The following is a 19,355-nucleotide window of genomic DNA, read 5'->3' on the forward strand; positions in this document are numbered from 1 at the left end:
CTTTAAGGCTGGGACCATCATGATCATCTAGTCCAGTAGTTCTCAAACTGTGGGTCTGGACCTCAAAGTGAGTTGAGACCTCATTTTAATGGGGTCACCAGGGCTGGCTTAGACTTGCTGGGGCCAGGGGCTGAAGCTGAACCCCACTGCCTGGGGCTGAAGCCCTTGGGCTTCGGCTTTGTCCCCCGTCCCGCCTGGGGCAGTGGGGTTTGAGGTTTGGCTTTGGCCCCCACACCTGGGGTGGCTGGGCTCAGGCTTCACTCCCCCCTCCTGGAGTCGTGTAGTAATTTTTGTTGTCAGAAGGGGAGTCACAGTGCAATGAAGTTTTAGAACCCCTGATCTAGTCTGACCTCCTGCACATTGCAGGCCACAGAATCTCGCCCCACCCACTCTTGTAATAGACCCATAACCCTGGCTGAGTTACTGAAGTCCTCAAATCATGATATAAAAACTTCAAGTTACAGAGAACCCACCATTAAGATGAGTTTAAAACTGCAAGTGACCTATGCCCCGTGCTGCAGCCGAAGGCAAAAAACCCAGGGTGTCTGCCAATCTACCCTGGTGGTAAATTTTTTCCTGACCTCAAATATGGTGATTAGTTAGACCATGAGCATGTGGGCAAGACCCAGCAGCCAGATAGCTGGGAAAGAATTCTCTGTAGTAACACGGAACCCTCTCCAACTAGTGTCCCATCACTGGCTGTTGGAGATATTTGCTACTAGTAGTCACAGATCAGCTACATGACACTGTAGCAGTTTCATCATACTATACCCTACATAAACTTATCAAGCTCATTCTTGAAGCCAGTTAGATTTTTTTGCCCCTATTACTCCCCTTGGAAGGCTTTTCTAGAATTTCACTCCTCTGATGGAAGTCTAATTTCAAGCCTAAACTAATTGATGTTCAGTTTATATCTATTTGTTCTTGTGTCAGCATTGGTGCTGAACTTAAATAACTCCTCCCCCTCCCTGGTATTGATCTGTCTGATGTATTTATAGAGAACAATCATATCTCCCCTCAGCCTTCTTTTAGTTAGGCTAAAGAGTCTGAAACAGTTGATAAAGCATGTATGTAAATGTAAACAATTTTCACACAAAAGGAGTTGACTAGTGGCTGGGTTATTATAATTTCTGTTTGTTAATTTTTTAGTAAAATAACATGATTTCACACTTATCAAAGCAGCTGATAGTAAAATTTATTACTTGAATATACTTTTTATGTCAGACACATGTTCTACACCATTTGATGGGTTGAGAACTTCATTCCCCATAGCTTTTGAACTGGCAACTTTCACAAAAACTAAATCCACTTTAAAAATGTGAACAACAAAAATCCTTCCCTAATTAAATATAACCCTAGGTATATTTTTCTTATTTCCATCACTAATTTTACTAGTAAAATTCTTATTCATAATAACAAATTTCTACTCCATGACTTCTCCCTTGTCTTGCTCTTATACAAAATACCATAATTAACATGATGGAAGAACTTTTTAACTTAATTCGTCAGTATGGCACATGCAATAAAAAACTGAGTTCTTATAACACTGCTGTATAATTAAAGTCCCCTATGTAGTAATTATGTGATGTCTTTTGAAAAACAGTTACTTGTTTATACCTTCATGTTATTTAATTAAATATTTATAACAAATAATTTATATAGAGCCTTAGCAACCACACATTGTTTTACAGATGTATTTTATGCAAACAAGTGAACTGAAATACCCACCATATATTAAATAATTCACAATAGGTTGACAAAAAACTATCCCACCTGTTATCAGGAGTAAGTTAACAGCCAAGTTACAGAAGTGAAGTACACAATACCCTTCCTGTTCTCCCTCTCTTTCCCATGCTGCCAAAATATTATCATTTATATGGGAGTAGTGCCCCAAAAATGCTGGTCAGAATTTGGGCCCTGTTGTGCTTGCTGCTGCGTAAACAAACACAAAGGAAGATATGATACCTTCTCCAGAAAGCTTACAGTTAGAAAGGACAATAAAACAATAAGTAAGGAGAAAAGAGGTGAGGGGCAACCACGTATAAGCAAAGTCACAGGACTATGTTAGGCACACTGCTTGTTAGTTCCTTTTCTTTTTCCTTTTATTCATTTTTCTTTATTAGAGGGTAGGGAGAAATTGCAGTAGGAGATGTGTAAATAGTAAGAAAGGAGGTAGGGACGCAGAAGGAAATGGGAAAGGAAGGAGCAGCAGACAAGGAAAGTGAGGCTGTTAGTGGAAGGAATGTGAGAGAGAGGGGTTGGAAGAGGTTGGACCAAACACCAGACAATAATGTTCAGAGTTCAAATAGTAAAAATCAGTTTGATGACTTCATTAGCTGTAGAGGTCAGGAGAGCGTGGGTAGTTAAAACCCCTTTGGCTGAGCCTCTGCCTGCTATGCTGTCATTGCTGTTCCAAGCTATATAGCTATGGAATTCCCTGCAGCTCATTAGAACTGGCTGCACACCCAAGAGATGCTGTTCTGCTTTGAAATATACAAATCTAGAGCTCTAGGGGACAGTCAATGGGAGCAAATTCCATAGCCTGAGGCCCTCCATTAAGGAAGACTACTGTTGCTCTTGGAGAGTTATAAACTAGGAACTATAGTAGGAGCATAGTTGAGGGTGGTCATAGGAGAGTCAGAGCTTTTAAAAATGGTCACCAACACCTTGAACTGCACTTAGCACTAAAGGTTCATAGTAATTCTCAGCTTATAAAATATCACAACTGAAGGAGATCTGCACACTCTGACTCTTCAGGATTTTGAAGTTTCTGTCACAGACCATGGGAGGAGCTTTACATGAAACAAATCCATGTGTTTGAAAACCTGGGCCAAGTTTTAGGTTTATAACTAACTCACCTAAAAACTAGTTGAATTTGGGTTTTGTTACAAAAATTTTGTGTATTTTTAATGTTTGCCTCCTCGTCCTGTACTTATCATTCTCCCTGAGTCTGAATTGTGTGAGTTGAGCCTGGAGTGAGAAGTTTTTTAATTTCTTGGCTTTTGTTTGTTTCACAGTGATCATATGGTTAAACATTTTATTACATAAGTCATATTGCTGCTATTGTCAGATATGCAACAGTGCATATCTACTGAAAATTATACCAATACTCAATTGTAATTGAAATAAGTAATTTGTGATGGGGGGGGGGGGGGGGGGAGAGGAGAGGTAATCAGGTACAGCACTGTTCCCCTGGAGAATCTGTACACTTATTTCTGGAACAAAAATAACCATATGTTATGTTTGGAGAGGTGGAGAGCAGGGGTGGAGCGAGGAAGAGTACCATTTTTCTAAACTATCTTCGTTCTTGAAATTTGATTACATTTTATAAAAGAGTATGTTATTGCATCGCAGGACCCATACTAAAAATGTTTTCACTTACAGGTTAGTGATTATGTCTGTTTATACATTCTTGATATTTTAATTAGTTTCAAATATTTTCATTATTTTATACAAGAAAAATGTCACACTAGTACTTCAATTTTTGTGCCAGATGGTTAATTTGAAAACAAAACTTTAGCACCACCTTGTGGTATTATGCAGTTTTGCAGACATCTTCAGTATTCCTTTCCCCATTTTATACTGAAGTGTAACTATGCTGTATGTTGTTAAATTAAATATTTTGTTCAAAAACAAAAATTTAAAAACAGAGGAAACCTGAGATGTCATAGTACAATCCGTTTCTTCAATTTTATTACTAGTAAAATACATGCAGGTTTTAATTTCAGTTAACACCTATTTAGTGCCATAGACACTTAATATGCTTCCTAACATCCAGAAAATATAGGGGGGTGGGAGAGGAGAGTGGGGAACCAAATAAACCAGAAGTGAATTGCCTACTGGTCCAGAGACTAATCCTATAATAGAAACAATGGCAGAAAATGACTCAGTCCAGGAATATAGTTTACTAGAACCAACACAAAGCTATAGTACCCACTAAGAACACTTATTTCTTCTTCAAATTATTGTTTATATCGCTTCTACTACTGGGTGCACAAGCACCCCAGGCAAATGCAAGATGATTCTTTTGGCCAGCAGTGTCTGTTGCAGCTGCACCGCAACCCTAGATTTTTCTTCACCTCCCCACTCCCAGGTCATAATGTGTGGAGGCAGGGCCAATCGTCACTTAGATCCTCCTTACCACCTGTGAACCCTTGCAATGTCCGTGTGCTTCTCTGTGATTCTGTAACAGAGTCACAGAGAAGCACACGGACACTGCAAGGGTTGTGTTACTGTAACTTTTAGTTTGATTCTTGGCTTTATAAAAAATAAAAATATATACTAGTTTATACTAATTTTTCATAGATAGGTATTAATAGATCTGGTTATAAAAGCGTTTTGACAACATTTTCTGATGGAAAATACAGCTCAGTCAAAATTGAAATTCTGTGAAATTTTATTATTTTCACAGAAATTTTGACTAAAACCAAAAAAATCAACTTTTGTTTAGAAATTACTTTGTTTTTATTTTTTGAATTATAAATTAGAAGATAATATATAGTAATAAAAAGTCAAAGCTAAAACAAAATGTTTCAATCCAAAACAATTTTTTCTGGAATTTTCCTTCAGAGAATTTTGAATAATTCGGGTTTTGTTCAGATTTGAAATTCAGCCAAATTTCAAAATCTCAAAGTAGTTCATGCAACAGAAGCTCTTTGAGTGATTGCACAGATGCATTCCACTCGGTGTTTGTGCGCTCCGCTTACAGTTGTTGGAAATTTTTCCCTCAGTGAAACCTGTTGGGGTGGCTCAAGCTGTCACACCCCTCCGGTCACCAATATAAAGGGCCCAGCTGACTTCAAGCCCCTTGAGTTTCTTCTTACCACCCAGACTTGCCTTTGCAAGGGTTCTCAGTAGGCTCTTTCTAGATTTTATTGTAAATGGTTTTATAGCATTATTAAAGTTATTAGTTAGTTATTAGTGTAGTTAGATTAAATGTTACCACACCTGATGATTTCATCCAATACCCAGTACAGTGGGATGCCTCAGTCACTGGACTTCAAGCCCTGTGTTTCCTGCAGTAAGCCACTGCCTGTGAGCATCCCACACCTACGCTACTTGAAGTGTTTGGAGGAAGTTTGTGTTTGGCATCGCTGCCAGATCTGCAGAAATTTTAAGCCTCACACAAAAAAGGGCCATGAAAATAGACTAAAGTTTTTCTTATGGAGGCAGGCTTGAGACCTCCATCAAAGCCAGGTCAGTTGGACTCTGCACTGAGTGCTTTGGCTTCAGTGAAGAATGCATTTCCTGCTTGCCTGAGTCCAGCCACTGCTCACCATCCCCATTGCCTAAGAAGGGGCATAAGGCCTCCAAGTAGACCGCTGAGAGTAGCTCTCTGGGACTGAAATCTGCTAGAAGTGCAGTTAAGAGTAAAGTGCTGCCAAAGTTCAAGCACGTCTCTTCTCTGGCAATGCAGAAACAGGGACCATTGACTCCAGGACTGAGGCAGGAACTGTTGAGGCTGGAGCCTGAGGGATCACCTTCCACATCTGCAGCACCGCACTGTACTGACAACGTCTTGGTACTGATAACACTGGAGACATTTGTGGCTGCCAGAAATCTCTTGAGCTTTTCAAAACTGATATTGCCAACGGTACAGGAGTCTGTGCTCTCGGTACCGGCAGACCTCGGAGCTGCAACAATATTGCTGCAGGACTCTGTGCCAGGTCAGCCCTGACTGCCTCATATGGCTCATCCTTCAGTACCTTCAAAGGGGAAGCCTGCAACTCTTGCTACATTGCTTCCTTTTCCAACTCGGCACCAGTCACTGGCACCGTCAGTCAACGGAAAGAGAGTTGTTCTGCTCTGAATCGGAGGTTGAATCCTACATTTTCCAGCCTCACAGCTGCTCTCACTATTCCCCACTGAGGCACTACTTACCCTGCCAGGGATCCTTCAGCTGGAGGACTATCGAGTGGGTGGCCAGGAGGTCACTGGGATCCTAAACCTATCCTGTGGCCTTTTTGGAATCTGTGGCATCCCCCTTCCCAGTTTCCAGACCATATTCGAGGCATTCCTATTCCGTGGGAGGGGGTGTGTTCGGGGTTTCGGCCACTGGGGGGGAGCTGCAGATGGAGGTGATGGGGCTGGGAGGGGGCTAGCCTCCCTGCCCATGCAGCAGACCCACCATGACTCTGGCCCTGCTCTTCAGCAGGACCTGTGGAGAAAGAAGAGTAGGGATTATAGGTGTTAGACAATCTCCTCCTTCTGTCTCTGCATCAGTGCCTGCCCCATCCAGACACGGGGCCTAGTATGCTTTGCTTGACTTAAGATACACTTACTTTCATGAGGCAATATTTTAAGGTTACAGAAGTTGCTCAGGTTCACAGTGAAACACTCACATTACCAATCCACTGTGCTGCCTTTTAGCCTGTTGGCAGCTCCTCAAGTTTTCACAAGACGTATGTCTTTGGTAGCTGCGTTCCTGAGGAGACTAGGGCATGTCTACACTAGAAACGTACGTCGACTTAAAACCGCTGCAGTAATTACCACTGTGAGCTCCATGCCTGAAGTCTGGGTGGCTCCTGGACTCCAGTGCAGCTGCCAGGCTCTGAGCGGGGAGCCTGAAGGCAGCCGCCCGGCTGTGGCAGAGAGCTGGGAGCTGAGAGCCTGGCGGGGGTGGTGGTTGGGGGGAGCTGTCCGAGGTGATGCAAAGATCCTTCTGGCTCCAGTCATCAGGAATACCTACCGAGGTCCAAACCACCATAGCAGGTCTTCTGTTTGAGGGCCACAATCTCTTCAAGTCAAAAACTGATAAAGCCCTTCATTCATTAAAGGACTTGAGCTACTTTTGCATTTTCGCTGAGCTTGTATACTCTATCCAAGGAGAAAGCAAGCCAGACCTAAAACTTCGTTCAGATAGTATGGGGGACAGGGACATCATTTTAATCCACAGAAGGCATCAGAGCCACTGAGGGGAAAAAGAGGTTGCAACATAGATATCTCTTCCTGAGTTACAGCACACTTGACATCCTCTGAACAGCAGTTTCTACACCTCTGTTGAGAGCCTAGCAGAACTTTTTGAAGATCACTACCTTGCTACCCCCTCATCACTTTTGGCAACTGCCTTTTTTTGGACACCCAGACTGGGAATACCATGAGATTTGTTAGCAATCGGTACTGTATATGTTCTAAAATCTCTCTACCACCATGTCCACCCACCTTCCCTGTCCCTCGTCAGGATCCTCAATCATGAGATTCTGATTTTTATTCCCCATTATTTTCTCATTCAAAAGAAGAAAGAGGTTTGAAGTCCTACTCTGTACCTTCGATGTCTCAACATCCAGCTCACAGAATGTACCTCAGATTCCTGGTGGGAACATTTCACTACTAGTGCAGGACCTGTCCTCTGGTCTTTCTATAGCACTGAGGGTGTTCATCAAGTGCTTGCCAGAGATAGCCACGCATTTAGAGACAAGTGATCCACGTCTACCCATAGTCTGCTTGTGAGCTGATCTGAGGAAGATGACCACAGCAGGTTATTGTAAGATGGCAGCCTTCCTCACCAGCCTCTCTGTGCAGCCCCAGTCACCTTCTCTGCTCTGTCTGACATAGTCTTGCAGAATACCAGTCATTCTACATCCAAATCCATCATAGGTCTGACAGCCTAGATGTGACTGGCCTATATCCACTGAAACAACTTATTGAGTTAAAGTAAAGAACATTCTGCTCCCAAGCTGGAAAATCTCATCTGGACTGACACAGAAAGCTGAAGTGGAAAAGGTTTTTCTATTTGGACATCTCAGGACCAACTGGCTCACTTCTCAACACTATTTGGACTATTTACTAGCTCTAAAATAATCTTTGCATTAATTCCACAAGGGTCCATCTAATAGCAATATCTGTATATCACCCTCCTCTGCAGGGCTGTCCTCACTGTATTTTCTCATCCTCCAATGGCTAGATTCCTAAAAGGCTTTTATTCATGGTTTTCCTCTAGTTCAGTAGTCTCCTCCCTTTTGGGACCTCAGTACAGCATTATTGAGGTTGATGGGTCCTCTACTTTGAGCCCTTAGCAACCTGTTCACTATAACACCTGTCAGTGAAGACTGACTTTTTTGGAGCCATTACTTCAGCTTGAAGGGTATGGGAGATTCAGGCCCTTGTGTCAGATCCTCCCTATACATGATTTTCTAAGGACAGGATTGCTCTCAGACCTCTTGCCCAAAGTTGTTTAAAGTTCGTATGAACCAGTTTATTCATCTCCCAGTTTTCTTCCCAAAGCCTCCGTCAACCCTGGGGAAACTAAGCTACATACACTAGTTGTAGTAAGGGCATAGATACTACCTTAACAGGACAAAATCATTCAGGAACACCCCTGGACTGTTTGTGGTGTTTACTGATAAGAAAGCATTTTCCGTTGATCTTTTACTCTTCATAAACATGTCAGTCAGTGATTCTTCATAGCCTAATAAAATATAGGGTATACTGTTTTCAGAAAACGAGTACTCTGGTTATTCAGAATATGTTTTAGCACCTTACCCTTTAAGAATACATACTGTGAACAGAATGTTTGCAGTGAGATCTCAGCCTCATCAATAGTAATGTACTGTAGACTCTCAGGTGGTAAAAAGGATAAGCTTTCAAGCTTACACAGAGCTTTTTCCAGACTTGAAGAAGAGCTCTGTGTAAGCTTGAACGCTTGTCTATTTCACCAATAGAAGTTGGACCAATAAGAGTTAATGTATTAACATTTTTTTAAAATCCTTTGGAAGGATTTTCATTCACCCTAATGCAACCACATAGACAACTGTATATTATCAATACTTGTTTGTATATGAAACTCAAGCATTTGCAAATCATCAATTTTAAGTATGTGTGGAGTAGATTTCCTTTTTGCTTGATGAATTTTTCTATCCACTGAACTGAAATGTTAAATATTCTTCTGGTTTTCAGTTACCTGCCACTAAATTCTACCTATATGATAGATAAATTGGATATAATAAGCTTACTGCCACTTTTGAGTTTGAGAAGCTGTATATGGTGCTTCCACAATCCTAATGTATAAACGATATAGTAGAACTAAAACAATAAACTTGGCAGGTGAATTTTAGATGATCTCTAATTAGAACAACATTTAGGGCCTGATTCTGATTTCACACTGGTTTTACACCAGTGTAATTCTGTTGACTACAGTGTAGTTACTCTGGAATTACACTGATCTCAGAATTAGGCCCTTAGACTGTCTGAGACGGCATCTGAAGACTTGCTTTCACAATGGTCTGAAAGGTGTCATAAAATGTGTATGTCAACAATGGAGGAGAAGGATGGTAGATATGTTTGTATTTCAAAACACACTTGCCTTTTTTTCCCATGGTTTGCTTTGGCATGGGCTTTCTATACTTTTGTTTATTAACCATAATCCTTCATTTCAGTTTTGATAGTTCCTGTAGTAGATACATTATTGAGGTAGTGGAGGTTCTAGTCAGCCAGAGCAAAATGTACCATGTTAGAAAATATTCTCTAAATCATTCTGGAATGCTAATGGATTCAGTTCTCTGAGTTGTAGTGACAGTGCTTTACATGAGCAACATGTTGTTGACTTTTGGATTAGGTTAATTAAGTACTATTTTTTTAATTAACTCATACTTCTTTTGTATGTAGATGAAAATAAGTATTTTGCATTTAGAACACCGTGTTCTCCCCCATTATTGTTAGAAAATCCATTAACATTCTGGATTTGAGAGACCTAGGTTTTATGGAAAAGAGAGGGAAGGTTCATTTTACTATGAATTTTTTTTCGATATGTTAACTGGTTGTTCTTTGTTCTTTGTATGGATTCTATCGGAGAAAGGAGGTGTTTGGAGCTGGTGGTAATCTAGAGGGGTTGGGAGAATATTAACCATACCTGATAAAAGATAGAATTAAGAATTTTTGACCCATGTAATTCTGGGAGGAGACATGGGTTTGCCCTGAGTTTTGTTGGCAGAACTCCTCCTGGCAGTGGCCAAAGATCAGATGTCCATACTGCTGCTGTTAGATGTGCCAGCTGCTTGCGGTATCATTGTCTGGGGAATTATTGGCTTTTCTGCAAACATGAGAGGGGTAGATGCAGAGATTCTGAGTGACTTCCTTATTTTCCTTTTGCAAGAATGCCAGATAGTAGAGAAGTTACTCTTGTGTGGGCTTCCACAGGGTTCTATGCAATCATCTGTTTTGCTCAACATGGGTAAAGAGCTTTTAGAAGTTAGTGAGGAAAAGACATGGACCTCAGTCATTTTGGTATGTTGGTGACCTATCTCTAATTCTATATTTGTCTTGTTTAATCCATTAGCTGTGGTTCGGTGATTTAGCCAGGTTGTGGTTGAGATTAGGGAAATGAGGACAACCAGGCTGAAGCTCAGACCGGATATGACTGAGGTGATGATAGGTTGGGAGAAGCAACTGAAAGATTTGTTTAAGATAATATCACGCGTGTCTATTCTCTGTCACTTAGGTTCACAACCAGTGGTATTAATAGACCTCCCAGCTGCTGTTAGGCAGTCATATAGTTGCAGTGGCCCAGAAAGAATTTGCATTTGATCAGGAAGTTGCAACCATTTATTTCTGAGGTGGACCTTTCTTCATTTATCCATGTCTTATTACAGTCCACTCTGTATGATGTTGTACCTTTTAAAATTAATTTGAAAACTGAGTGGAATGTAGCAGCACAGTTGGTAGCTGATGTATTTCTCTAGGAGCATGATACACTAGTGCTCAAGGATCTGCACTGACAGGCCACTGGCTTCTTTGTGGACTTTGTTTTCTTTTTGATCAATAAAGACTTAAATGACTTAGGACCTTGCCTGTTTCAGAGACTGCCATTCTCCCTTTGAGATATTGCAATAGAGGCCCTTAAGCTGCAGCTTACTCAGTTTATAAAGGAGGGAGTTGCTAGATCATTCTCCATGAGGTTCCTGTCAACTTTGGAATTCATTCTGTAGCCCAGTCCAGAGTAGCCCACATTTATTGACTTGTAGGGCATAATGTAAAGCCTATCTGTTTATTCAGACTTTTGGGGAAGTACTGGATTGCATCAGAGGATGGGGTTTTTGGCATGGATATCCTTGGGAGATAGATTGTAGGGATATTAAAGAAGGTACTAACAGTGATTACGCCAAGTAACAGTGACCCCCCAATAATTTGCCCCACACACTTTAAAATCCAACAGTTTCACCAAGTACAAAAATCTGTTGGGTCTTCTGTTAAAACTTGTAAGCTACTGTCTGTAGAAACCATTGATTGTATCTGTCCTGTGAAAGATACTTTATCACTATGTAAAACTTACAAACAAGTTAATTGACTTTGTTCTTGAAGTAATCGATACAATGTAAACAAACGCTATAAGCCGTTAAGTGACTTTCACTTCATTGTAACAGCAAGGGCTCCTAGGAACAGACCCCCACCCTCTGTGATTAAAGGGCTGGGAGTCTCAAATGAATTAGCACACACCCCGAAAGTGGTGGAGACAGTAAATTAAAATATGGTTAAGATATGGAATGTATGTTGACGAATGCTTGATATACATGAATGGTTAGGGAGGTGCCAGCCTAGAAAGGGAGTATCCATCGGCTGAAGAATGTGTAAAGTGGACCACCAGAACCCTTGTAGGGTAAACTGGGATCCACCCCATCACCTGGAAGGATGAGAAACACAAACTTTGGACAGTGTGGAACCACCAGGAATGTGCCCAGGAATGTGCCATCCGCTGATTGAGTCAGCAACAGCAGGATGAAACAGCTCCCATAGACTAACATAGGAATTAATTCCTATAAGAATGGACTCTCAAGACTGAGGATTTTGAGTCTTTGGTTCTGCTGCCAACCTCCAGGAGCATCAGGTGCACCTGACACAGACTCGGCTCCATCCTCATGACCAAGATACCTGGCCAGTAACTTGGCATGAGCAACTTCTAGGCTGGTAACTATAACACCTATACAGAACTTAAATGAATGATTGTGTGAATGAATATATATATATATAAATGTGTGTGTGTGTGTATAAGGAATAGGTAGTGATAGGAATAAGTAGTCAAACAACATTGTTTACTTTTATCTTTTGTTTTATCATTATATTTACAATAAATGTGGCATCTTTGCCTTATCCCTCTTAATAAGATCCTGCTGGTTTTTATTCTATTGGTATAACAAGATGGGATATTTTCTTCATTGGCTGGTTATAGTAATTTTTACTGTTACACAGGTTGACTTACCTGCTGGACTTATATTAATTACATTAATAGACTGATTTCCCCTCCCTCCCCAAACAAAACAAAACAGAAACATTGTCAGGCTCTCCCAAGTGATGGATTGACATTTTAAAAAAGTATTTGTATACATTTCATTTGAAAAAGAACAGTAAAGCTTGGATGATATCTGAGAATAGAATTGCTTGTTAAGGGCTTGTTCTAATCATATCATGTTTTGAAATTACACATCCTCTTTTTCCCCCTTTGGAACAGAAATGCTGGCTTGGGTGTCTGTTCAATGACTTGCAGATTTGGTGGTGTTTTGGCTCCATTTGTGCCATCCATGGTAAGTAAACTTTTTTTATTTTATTCATGTTAATTACTGACACTCCCCCCCCCCCCCCCAAGACTTCTAATTTATTGGAATAATTTCAGAATTGCTTTCATGATTCTGACATGGCAGGTAGATCTTTTTCAAGGAATACTTATATATACCTCTGCAAACGTATATTTAAGCTCTATTTAATTATATTGATTTAGTCAAATTCCAGACTTAACTAATGAGAGAGGGTGTTTGGGGATTTTTTTTGTATTTACAAAATATAATATCTTTTTATAAAACGTCATTCCTTTGAGAAAGAAGCAAATTAACATTTTATCTTTTACATTAAGTGAGTTACCTAGTATTTATCTGCTGCTGCTGTCTTTGTAAACAAATTTTGTATTGATACCTAGTTTAGTACTGAATGCTTTTTGGCTTGCAAACATTCATAATGGAGATTTTGATATGAATAATTGTTTGTATAGTGAGTTTTTGATCCATTCTTTTCATAATTAATTACCATTGTTGTTAATAGATATTACATACGTGAATGCTGTGAAGAACAGACCTTTTGATATAACTTGTTTTTGTGTATAATTAATTGAAATATATGAAACATGAACAAATAATGCTGCAATATTTTTAGAAATAGCCTGGGGCATGAATTAATTTGGGGTTTTTATCACTGATTTTTAATTTCAGAAAACTATTAACCCATCTGTACCATTCATGGTGTTTGGAATCAGTGGAGTATCAGCCGGATTCTTGACTCTTCTTCTTCCGGAAACTCTTAATAAGCCAATTGCAGAGAGCATTGAAGACCTTCAGGGTCCTGTATACCAAATACTTAAAAACAAAAAGGCAGAGTAAAACAACATTTTTTAATCTAGTTTTTTATTAAAGCAGTTTCCATACATCTTACGCAAGTCACACTGTAGCACACATTTCTAAGTTATTCAACTTGGACGTTAATCTTAAATTTCTGTTTTTTCTTTATTCGTAACATCCTTGCTCTGTATTTGTTAAATAGAGTTTTACAATTGTTTACAAAAGAAGAAAGCTTTAAAATAATTTTTTTGCACTCATTTTCACCTGTGTATATGATACAGCACATAAGCCACAGTGCATTTTTGTTATTGTTGAACATAATTTAAAAAAAACAACCTGAAATAGTCACAGGTGATACTGTAGATAATATAACTTGTACTTCGGCAGTAAGGCAATTAAGTCACTCTTATGTATTGCATTGTACCCTTTCTATTTATGTCAAGTCCCTTACTAGAATATAACATTTAAGAAAACAGTGCATGATATTTGAGGAGAGTGTTTAATCCCTTATTTATTTTCCTCCATTGTTAGAAGTATTTGGAACACTTTCCTCTAGTAGATGAATGCCTAATAAAACTTTTGAAACTGAAAAGTAACTTAGTTTTGTCTGATTAATGGTCAACAATGGTAGTTTCAAAAATACAACCAGGACAATTTGAAAAGATATACTGTAGCTTTAGTTTTTAGCTGAAATCTATTACTACAATTAACAGTACAGTGACTTCATGCAAATTGCTGGAATTTGCATAAAGTCTCTTCAAAGGATGCAGCAAGCATCAGTCTATCACTGTTATACTGTAGAAACTACAATTTTTCCCCCTCCAATCCTGTATGGTGACACAAACTTTACTGTGAAGACTCAAAATTTAATTATCTCATGATATAGAATGTGTAACACATTCAAAGATTTTGCATATGTCGTCTTACTCAGATGAATATGAATAGTAGGATATCTAATGACAACAACAAAGGTAATGCTATGAAGTCAACACAGGTAGCTTGGAAACAAAAGAATACTAAGTGTCCTTAACACACTAACAAATTAATGAGTTTTGTTAGTTATGTTAATTATTGTACTAAAGAATTAATGAGTTTTAAAAAAATTAAAAGTCCATATATACTTAATGTAGTTTAATATTTGGTAGTACTGATTTCAGTTGAAATGAAAAGAAATTGAAACACAGTCTCTTAAACACATATTTGTGCAGTTTGTTTTTTTAATTTCACTTCATTTTTGAATTTTGATCAACTGAATAAATGCTGATTTTCCCCCTTTGACATTGATTTGTGAACATCAGCAAAAATAAGATACTTTAAATTGTTTTAATAATTTATATTTCATCTGTTTAACAGGTAAACCAATTAGAAGAAAACACTTAAAATTTCAAAAAACGTCTTTCTGATGAAAAGTCAAGCATCTTTTGGTAAAGTGCTTTCATAGTGGAGGTGTGGAGCCAGTGAGAAACCAGAATGGAAATGTCAAGGGGCATAAAGTATAATGCCACTTCCAGTATGTTGAACAGTTTATTTTTATATGGAGCGCAACTGAGAAAATGGAAAAAGTTTGCCAAAATTTGTGAAAAGAGAGATGGCAAATCCTTGCATTAATTTAATGACTTAATTAACCACACTCTGGACACAGAAGATACAGGTTTTAATAATAAAAAAAAGTAATATTCCTTTATTTTATTTTGTAAGATGTAACTGCTAGCTGTGAATTGAAATATAATGATGAAATTGAGGTAGTATGTTATAAGTGTTTTTTAAAAGATATTTTCTGATTGGAAGGTTGCAGGGCAGCCTACTATATTCAGGCATTTTGTAATTGTTAGAAATAATTATATCCTGTGCATGCTAATGTACTCAACAGATTTTTTTTCTTTTTTCATTTGCTTTAAACTACTGTATAACTCATAATACAAAAAGACCAAAGATTTGTATAGATTATTGCCTTAATAGTAACATTAATAATGTGAGAAACTCAATCAAATTGATCAGGAAATTTCAAAGGGAAGTAAATTAACTTTAATGTCGGATACAGTAGGTTTTTTTATAAGACGCAGTTGAACAACAAAGAAATTTAACATGAAAAATTGCAACATTGGAAAGAATAATATGAGGTTTTTGCAGACAAGAGGTATATTTAAAAGAGGGAGTAAATTAGTACTGAACATTTATTGAAATATTAATTCAAAAGATGCAATTAACCAGTAGTTAAGTGCTAGCTATAATTGCAGAACTAGAAAAAAATTATCAAAAATGTATCAAATTTGATATATAATCAAAAAATGTTATATTCAGTTAGAATTGGAAATATCTGCAATAGAAAAATAAGTTCAGTGGATTTCACTTACCAATTAAAATATTTATTTTTGAGTAGGGATATCATAGTTGTTATGATTGGTTTGCCAAAACAGTATTGTAATTACATTTAAAAAATTATAAATATAAAATTAGTGTTTCTTTTACATGTAAATTTGTCATGCTCTTATAAGGATATTTCCTATCATTTGGACTTTAGTCCTTTTATTAAATGAATCTGGTAGGAAAAGCTTAAGGAAAAGCCACTGCATTTTAACATAATTTTCATATTTAAACTATGAGCCTGCAAGTTATAACACCTGGGTAGACTGCTCTGCCCCTGTGGAACCCCAGTGCAGTCTGTAGGGGGTACAACAGTCCATCTGTATGTTATAAATGGCATGATTGAATCCTTAATTTGTATAAAATTATTTAAAATCACAAAATACAGTTTGCAGAGAAAGTTATGATTTTAAATTGCATAAAACGTCTGTATATGTGCGTTTAAGTTCTGTGCCAAAGTTCAAAATAACACAAAACACACAATTCTTATTTTCTTATATATATTTAGTTGCCTTATATTCCATTTTTGTGGGCTTTAGAACTCAGCTGGTGAAAGTGTTCCTGAATACCTTCTGGTAGTTTCTTACCTTCCTTTAATGTTCATAACCACAACAACTGAGGATCCCTCTTCAAAGGATAATTACATCATCAAGGAAATGGTAAAGAGGAGTTCATGTTTCTATCAATTTAGAACTTTTTATTATGAAAAGCTCTGTTGATTCTTATTTTTTTTGGTAATAAAAATTGAATCTTAAAATGTATCGTTTTCTTAGAAGCAGAAGTAACACATTGAGAGAGGCTCTCCATAAATACATCAATCTATGGTGAATGTCTCATGTCCCCCTTCTGCCAGATGTTTAATGTATCAGCCTCAATAATTAATTTTCCACATCCTTTTATTCCAGTTCTTGTAGAAAACAGGTAATAAAAATAAATTGTATTTAAAATGTGCTTATATCTCCCAATTTTTTTAAAATTTGGAATGTATCCTGCTCGGCATTTACTAAGATTTTTGTACATGTGACAGTTTGTAAAAGTCTATTCCTGGGGAATTCCGTGCCAAAAAAATAAAAATTCTGTGCACAATATTTTATAATTCTGCTTATTTTATTCATCAAAATTAACACAATGTAATCCTGACATTTGCAATTATTTTGGTAATTTATTTGCAACAATCAGCAAGTATCTCTGTAATAATACAGACCACAAAAAAGATTCATCCTCTGACTTTGCATCTCTTTGGAGTCACATTTTGCAGCTGCAATCCCTTCCGTGAATTTAGGCCTCTTTTGGCAGGAATTTTTGCTTCTTTCCTTCCCATCATAAACCCAGAACAGAGGGAAATATGGGGGCCAAAGTTTGAATAGATATGCATGCATACATGCTCTGACGGCTTGGACCGCCCTTTTGGGGTGCCACTGGATGTGTTGGGTTCCCACTGAGCCTGCCAGTCCTACCAGCTTGGGTTTCCCTTGCACTGGATTGCGGTGCCAGGCTCTCAATCTCCTTTCCAGCAGAGGTAAGACCACACCCAGCTGCAGATACAGACTGAAATCAGCTCTGTGTAGGAGGATTCAGCTAGGGGAATGGCCAACACTCCGGTGCGCACACACCATCTGGAGTGTAAACCCCAAGGTAATATTGTCTTGCACTGTATAGTGAGATCTGTACAATGCAAACTCATAAAAATCGCCCCCTCTCTCAATGTGGAGGGAGTTATGCACAGCTTTTTGCCTTCCTCCCCCTCCCCCCCCCCCGATATGAATTGCACAGGCCGGGTTTTGGAATAAACAAGAAATAAGTTTATTTACTAAAAACGGTAAATTTTAAGTGATTATAAGTGAGAGCAAACAGAACAAAGCAGATTACTGAGCAAATAAAACAAAACACGCAACCTAAGCTTAATTCACTAAAGAAACAGGTTACAAAATGTAATTTCTCACCCTAAATGTTGTTTTTAGCAGATTGCAGAGTTTCTGCAGCTTAAATTTCCATTTATTTCTCTTTATAGACTAGAACCCTGTCTTAGCCTGGACTCAGCCCTTGCCTTTCCGCAGCTTAGTTCCTTTGTCTCTTCAGGTGCTTTCAGCACCTTCCTTCTTCCTTCTTGGGCAGGGAGCCAATGGAGAAGAGCCCTGATTGACTTATTTCCCAGTCTTAAATAGAATTTATACAAGGCAGTAATGCTTTGTTTCCAGTGGAAAAATACCAGCAGTGTCCAAGGTGGTACTCCGTACCAGGTGACATCATCAGATGACCCTGCAGTGTCAAAGCAACATCCCAAGAAGGTGGGAGAACTTCAAAGTTCTATTATCCTTCTTAAACGACTCATTCAGGCTGATTGCCTACTGTCTGGTTGGTGTTCCCCCAAGTACACACACAGTTGTAACTGTTACACAGTCAATATTCCTAACTCCAGATATAGAAATGATATAGGCATACAAATTGGATAACCACATTTAGTAGATCATAGCCTTTTCAATGATACCTCATATGACCCATCTTGCATAAAAAATATTCGTTATGCAATATTTCTATCATAATATTTCTGTGAAGAATATGGAGTGTAACATCACACACATATCATGTAATCTCTCTTTACATCCTTTCCCTTTGATGTTTGTATCCTTGCATTTAACGGTGTTAGGTTTAACACCTTGTTACAGTAGATGCTTCACCACCTTGCTGGTTTTTTTCCCCCTGGCTAGATGAAAAGGCAGTTTATTTTAATATTTGCTGTTTTTCATTTTGGGTATTTCAATAGAGGGATTGTCTGCAGCTTTGTCATTATTTTCTACTGGATTAGCACAATTACTGCTTCGGGAGCTTAAAGCTCCTAAAGGAACCCAACAGTCAAATAACTGCTTTTCTGAATAGATCTCCTTTCAAAGCTGTGGTAATTTCATATGTTTGGCCTTAGGGAGTTAGAGCACCTTAATTTAGAGCAACTGTTTTTTCTGTTGTTTTTAAGAGGAGAAGAAAGCTTGTTTGGGAATGTCCTGATACATTTTTTACTCATTGTATAACTGTTCTCCATCTGTTACTTTTTCTTTCCAAGCTATTTGAGAATAAAGAGAGCTGAGTTTAAAAAAGAAAAAAAAAAGTTTAGTTATGCCCATTAGGTCACAATCCTTATCTTTTAGTACCACTTTTAGTTCTTATTTCCCATACTCCTCACTTGTGTATAGATAATTCAGTACACAAATGTTCCTACAGAACTAGTCATCCTTTCCTGTGACAGAACAATCCCCTTCAACCTCATACTTTGTGTAGTGGAAATACACTACCATGCTTGTGAAATCTCCTCCTCTGCCTCTTCCTTTCCATTTAAAGCTTGCCTAATCAGTGTTGACGGTTTAGAATCCAGGAAAATAGTTCCCTTTGTGTTTAAGTGGAGACCATTACTCTAAACCAAACATTCTCTTCTCATCCCAGAACATATTTCAGTGGTCAATGAAGCCTTCTTCTCTACACCATGAGTGAATCTATCAATTGGCTACAGTGCAATCTCCTTAAACTCTGCCTGGTGCCAGCAGGCTCTTGAAAAAATAGCTATGTCTGATTTTAAGTTTTCATTTCTCTTCCCAAGTCTCCTCTTTATTTTTCTTGAATTTCCCTTTACTCATATCATGTGCCCGCATAGGGCAATATTACGATGAATTCCTTAGCATTTTT

At 38.3% G+C, this 19,355-nt stretch overlaps 1 protein-coding gene across 3 annotated transcripts in view; it reads left to right on the forward strand.

Moving 5' to 3' along the window:
* LOC117880292 (solute carrier family 22 member 15-like) overlaps window positions 1-16,768 on the forward strand; it is a 56,502-nt gene extending 39,734 nt beyond the window's left edge. For 2 of the 3 annotated variants that reach the window (XM_034776323.1, XM_034776325.1), the window contains 3 exons: window positions 12,440-12,512; window positions 13,191-13,349; window positions 14,670-16,768. In XM_034776323.1, the coding sequence (XP_034632214.1) occupies window positions 12,440-12,512; window positions 13,191-13,349; window positions 14,670-14,696 (259 nt within the window). In that variant the 3' untranslated portion in view covers window positions 14,697-16,768. Of the gene's footprint in view, window positions 1-12,439; window positions 12,513-13,190; window positions 13,355-14,669 lie in introns of all 3 variants that reach the window. The other variant, XM_034776324.1, reaches the window with a different exon arrangement.
* Window positions 16,769-19,355: the final 2,587 nt, after the last annotated feature.

The sequence above is a fragment of the Trachemys scripta genome, chromosome 7 (genome assembly GCF_013100865.1).
Source record: "Trachemys scripta elegans isolate TJP31775 chromosome 7, CAS_Tse_1.0, whole genome shotgun sequence".
Lineage (NCBI taxonomy): Eukaryota > Metazoa > Chordata > Testudines > Emydidae > Trachemys > Trachemys scripta.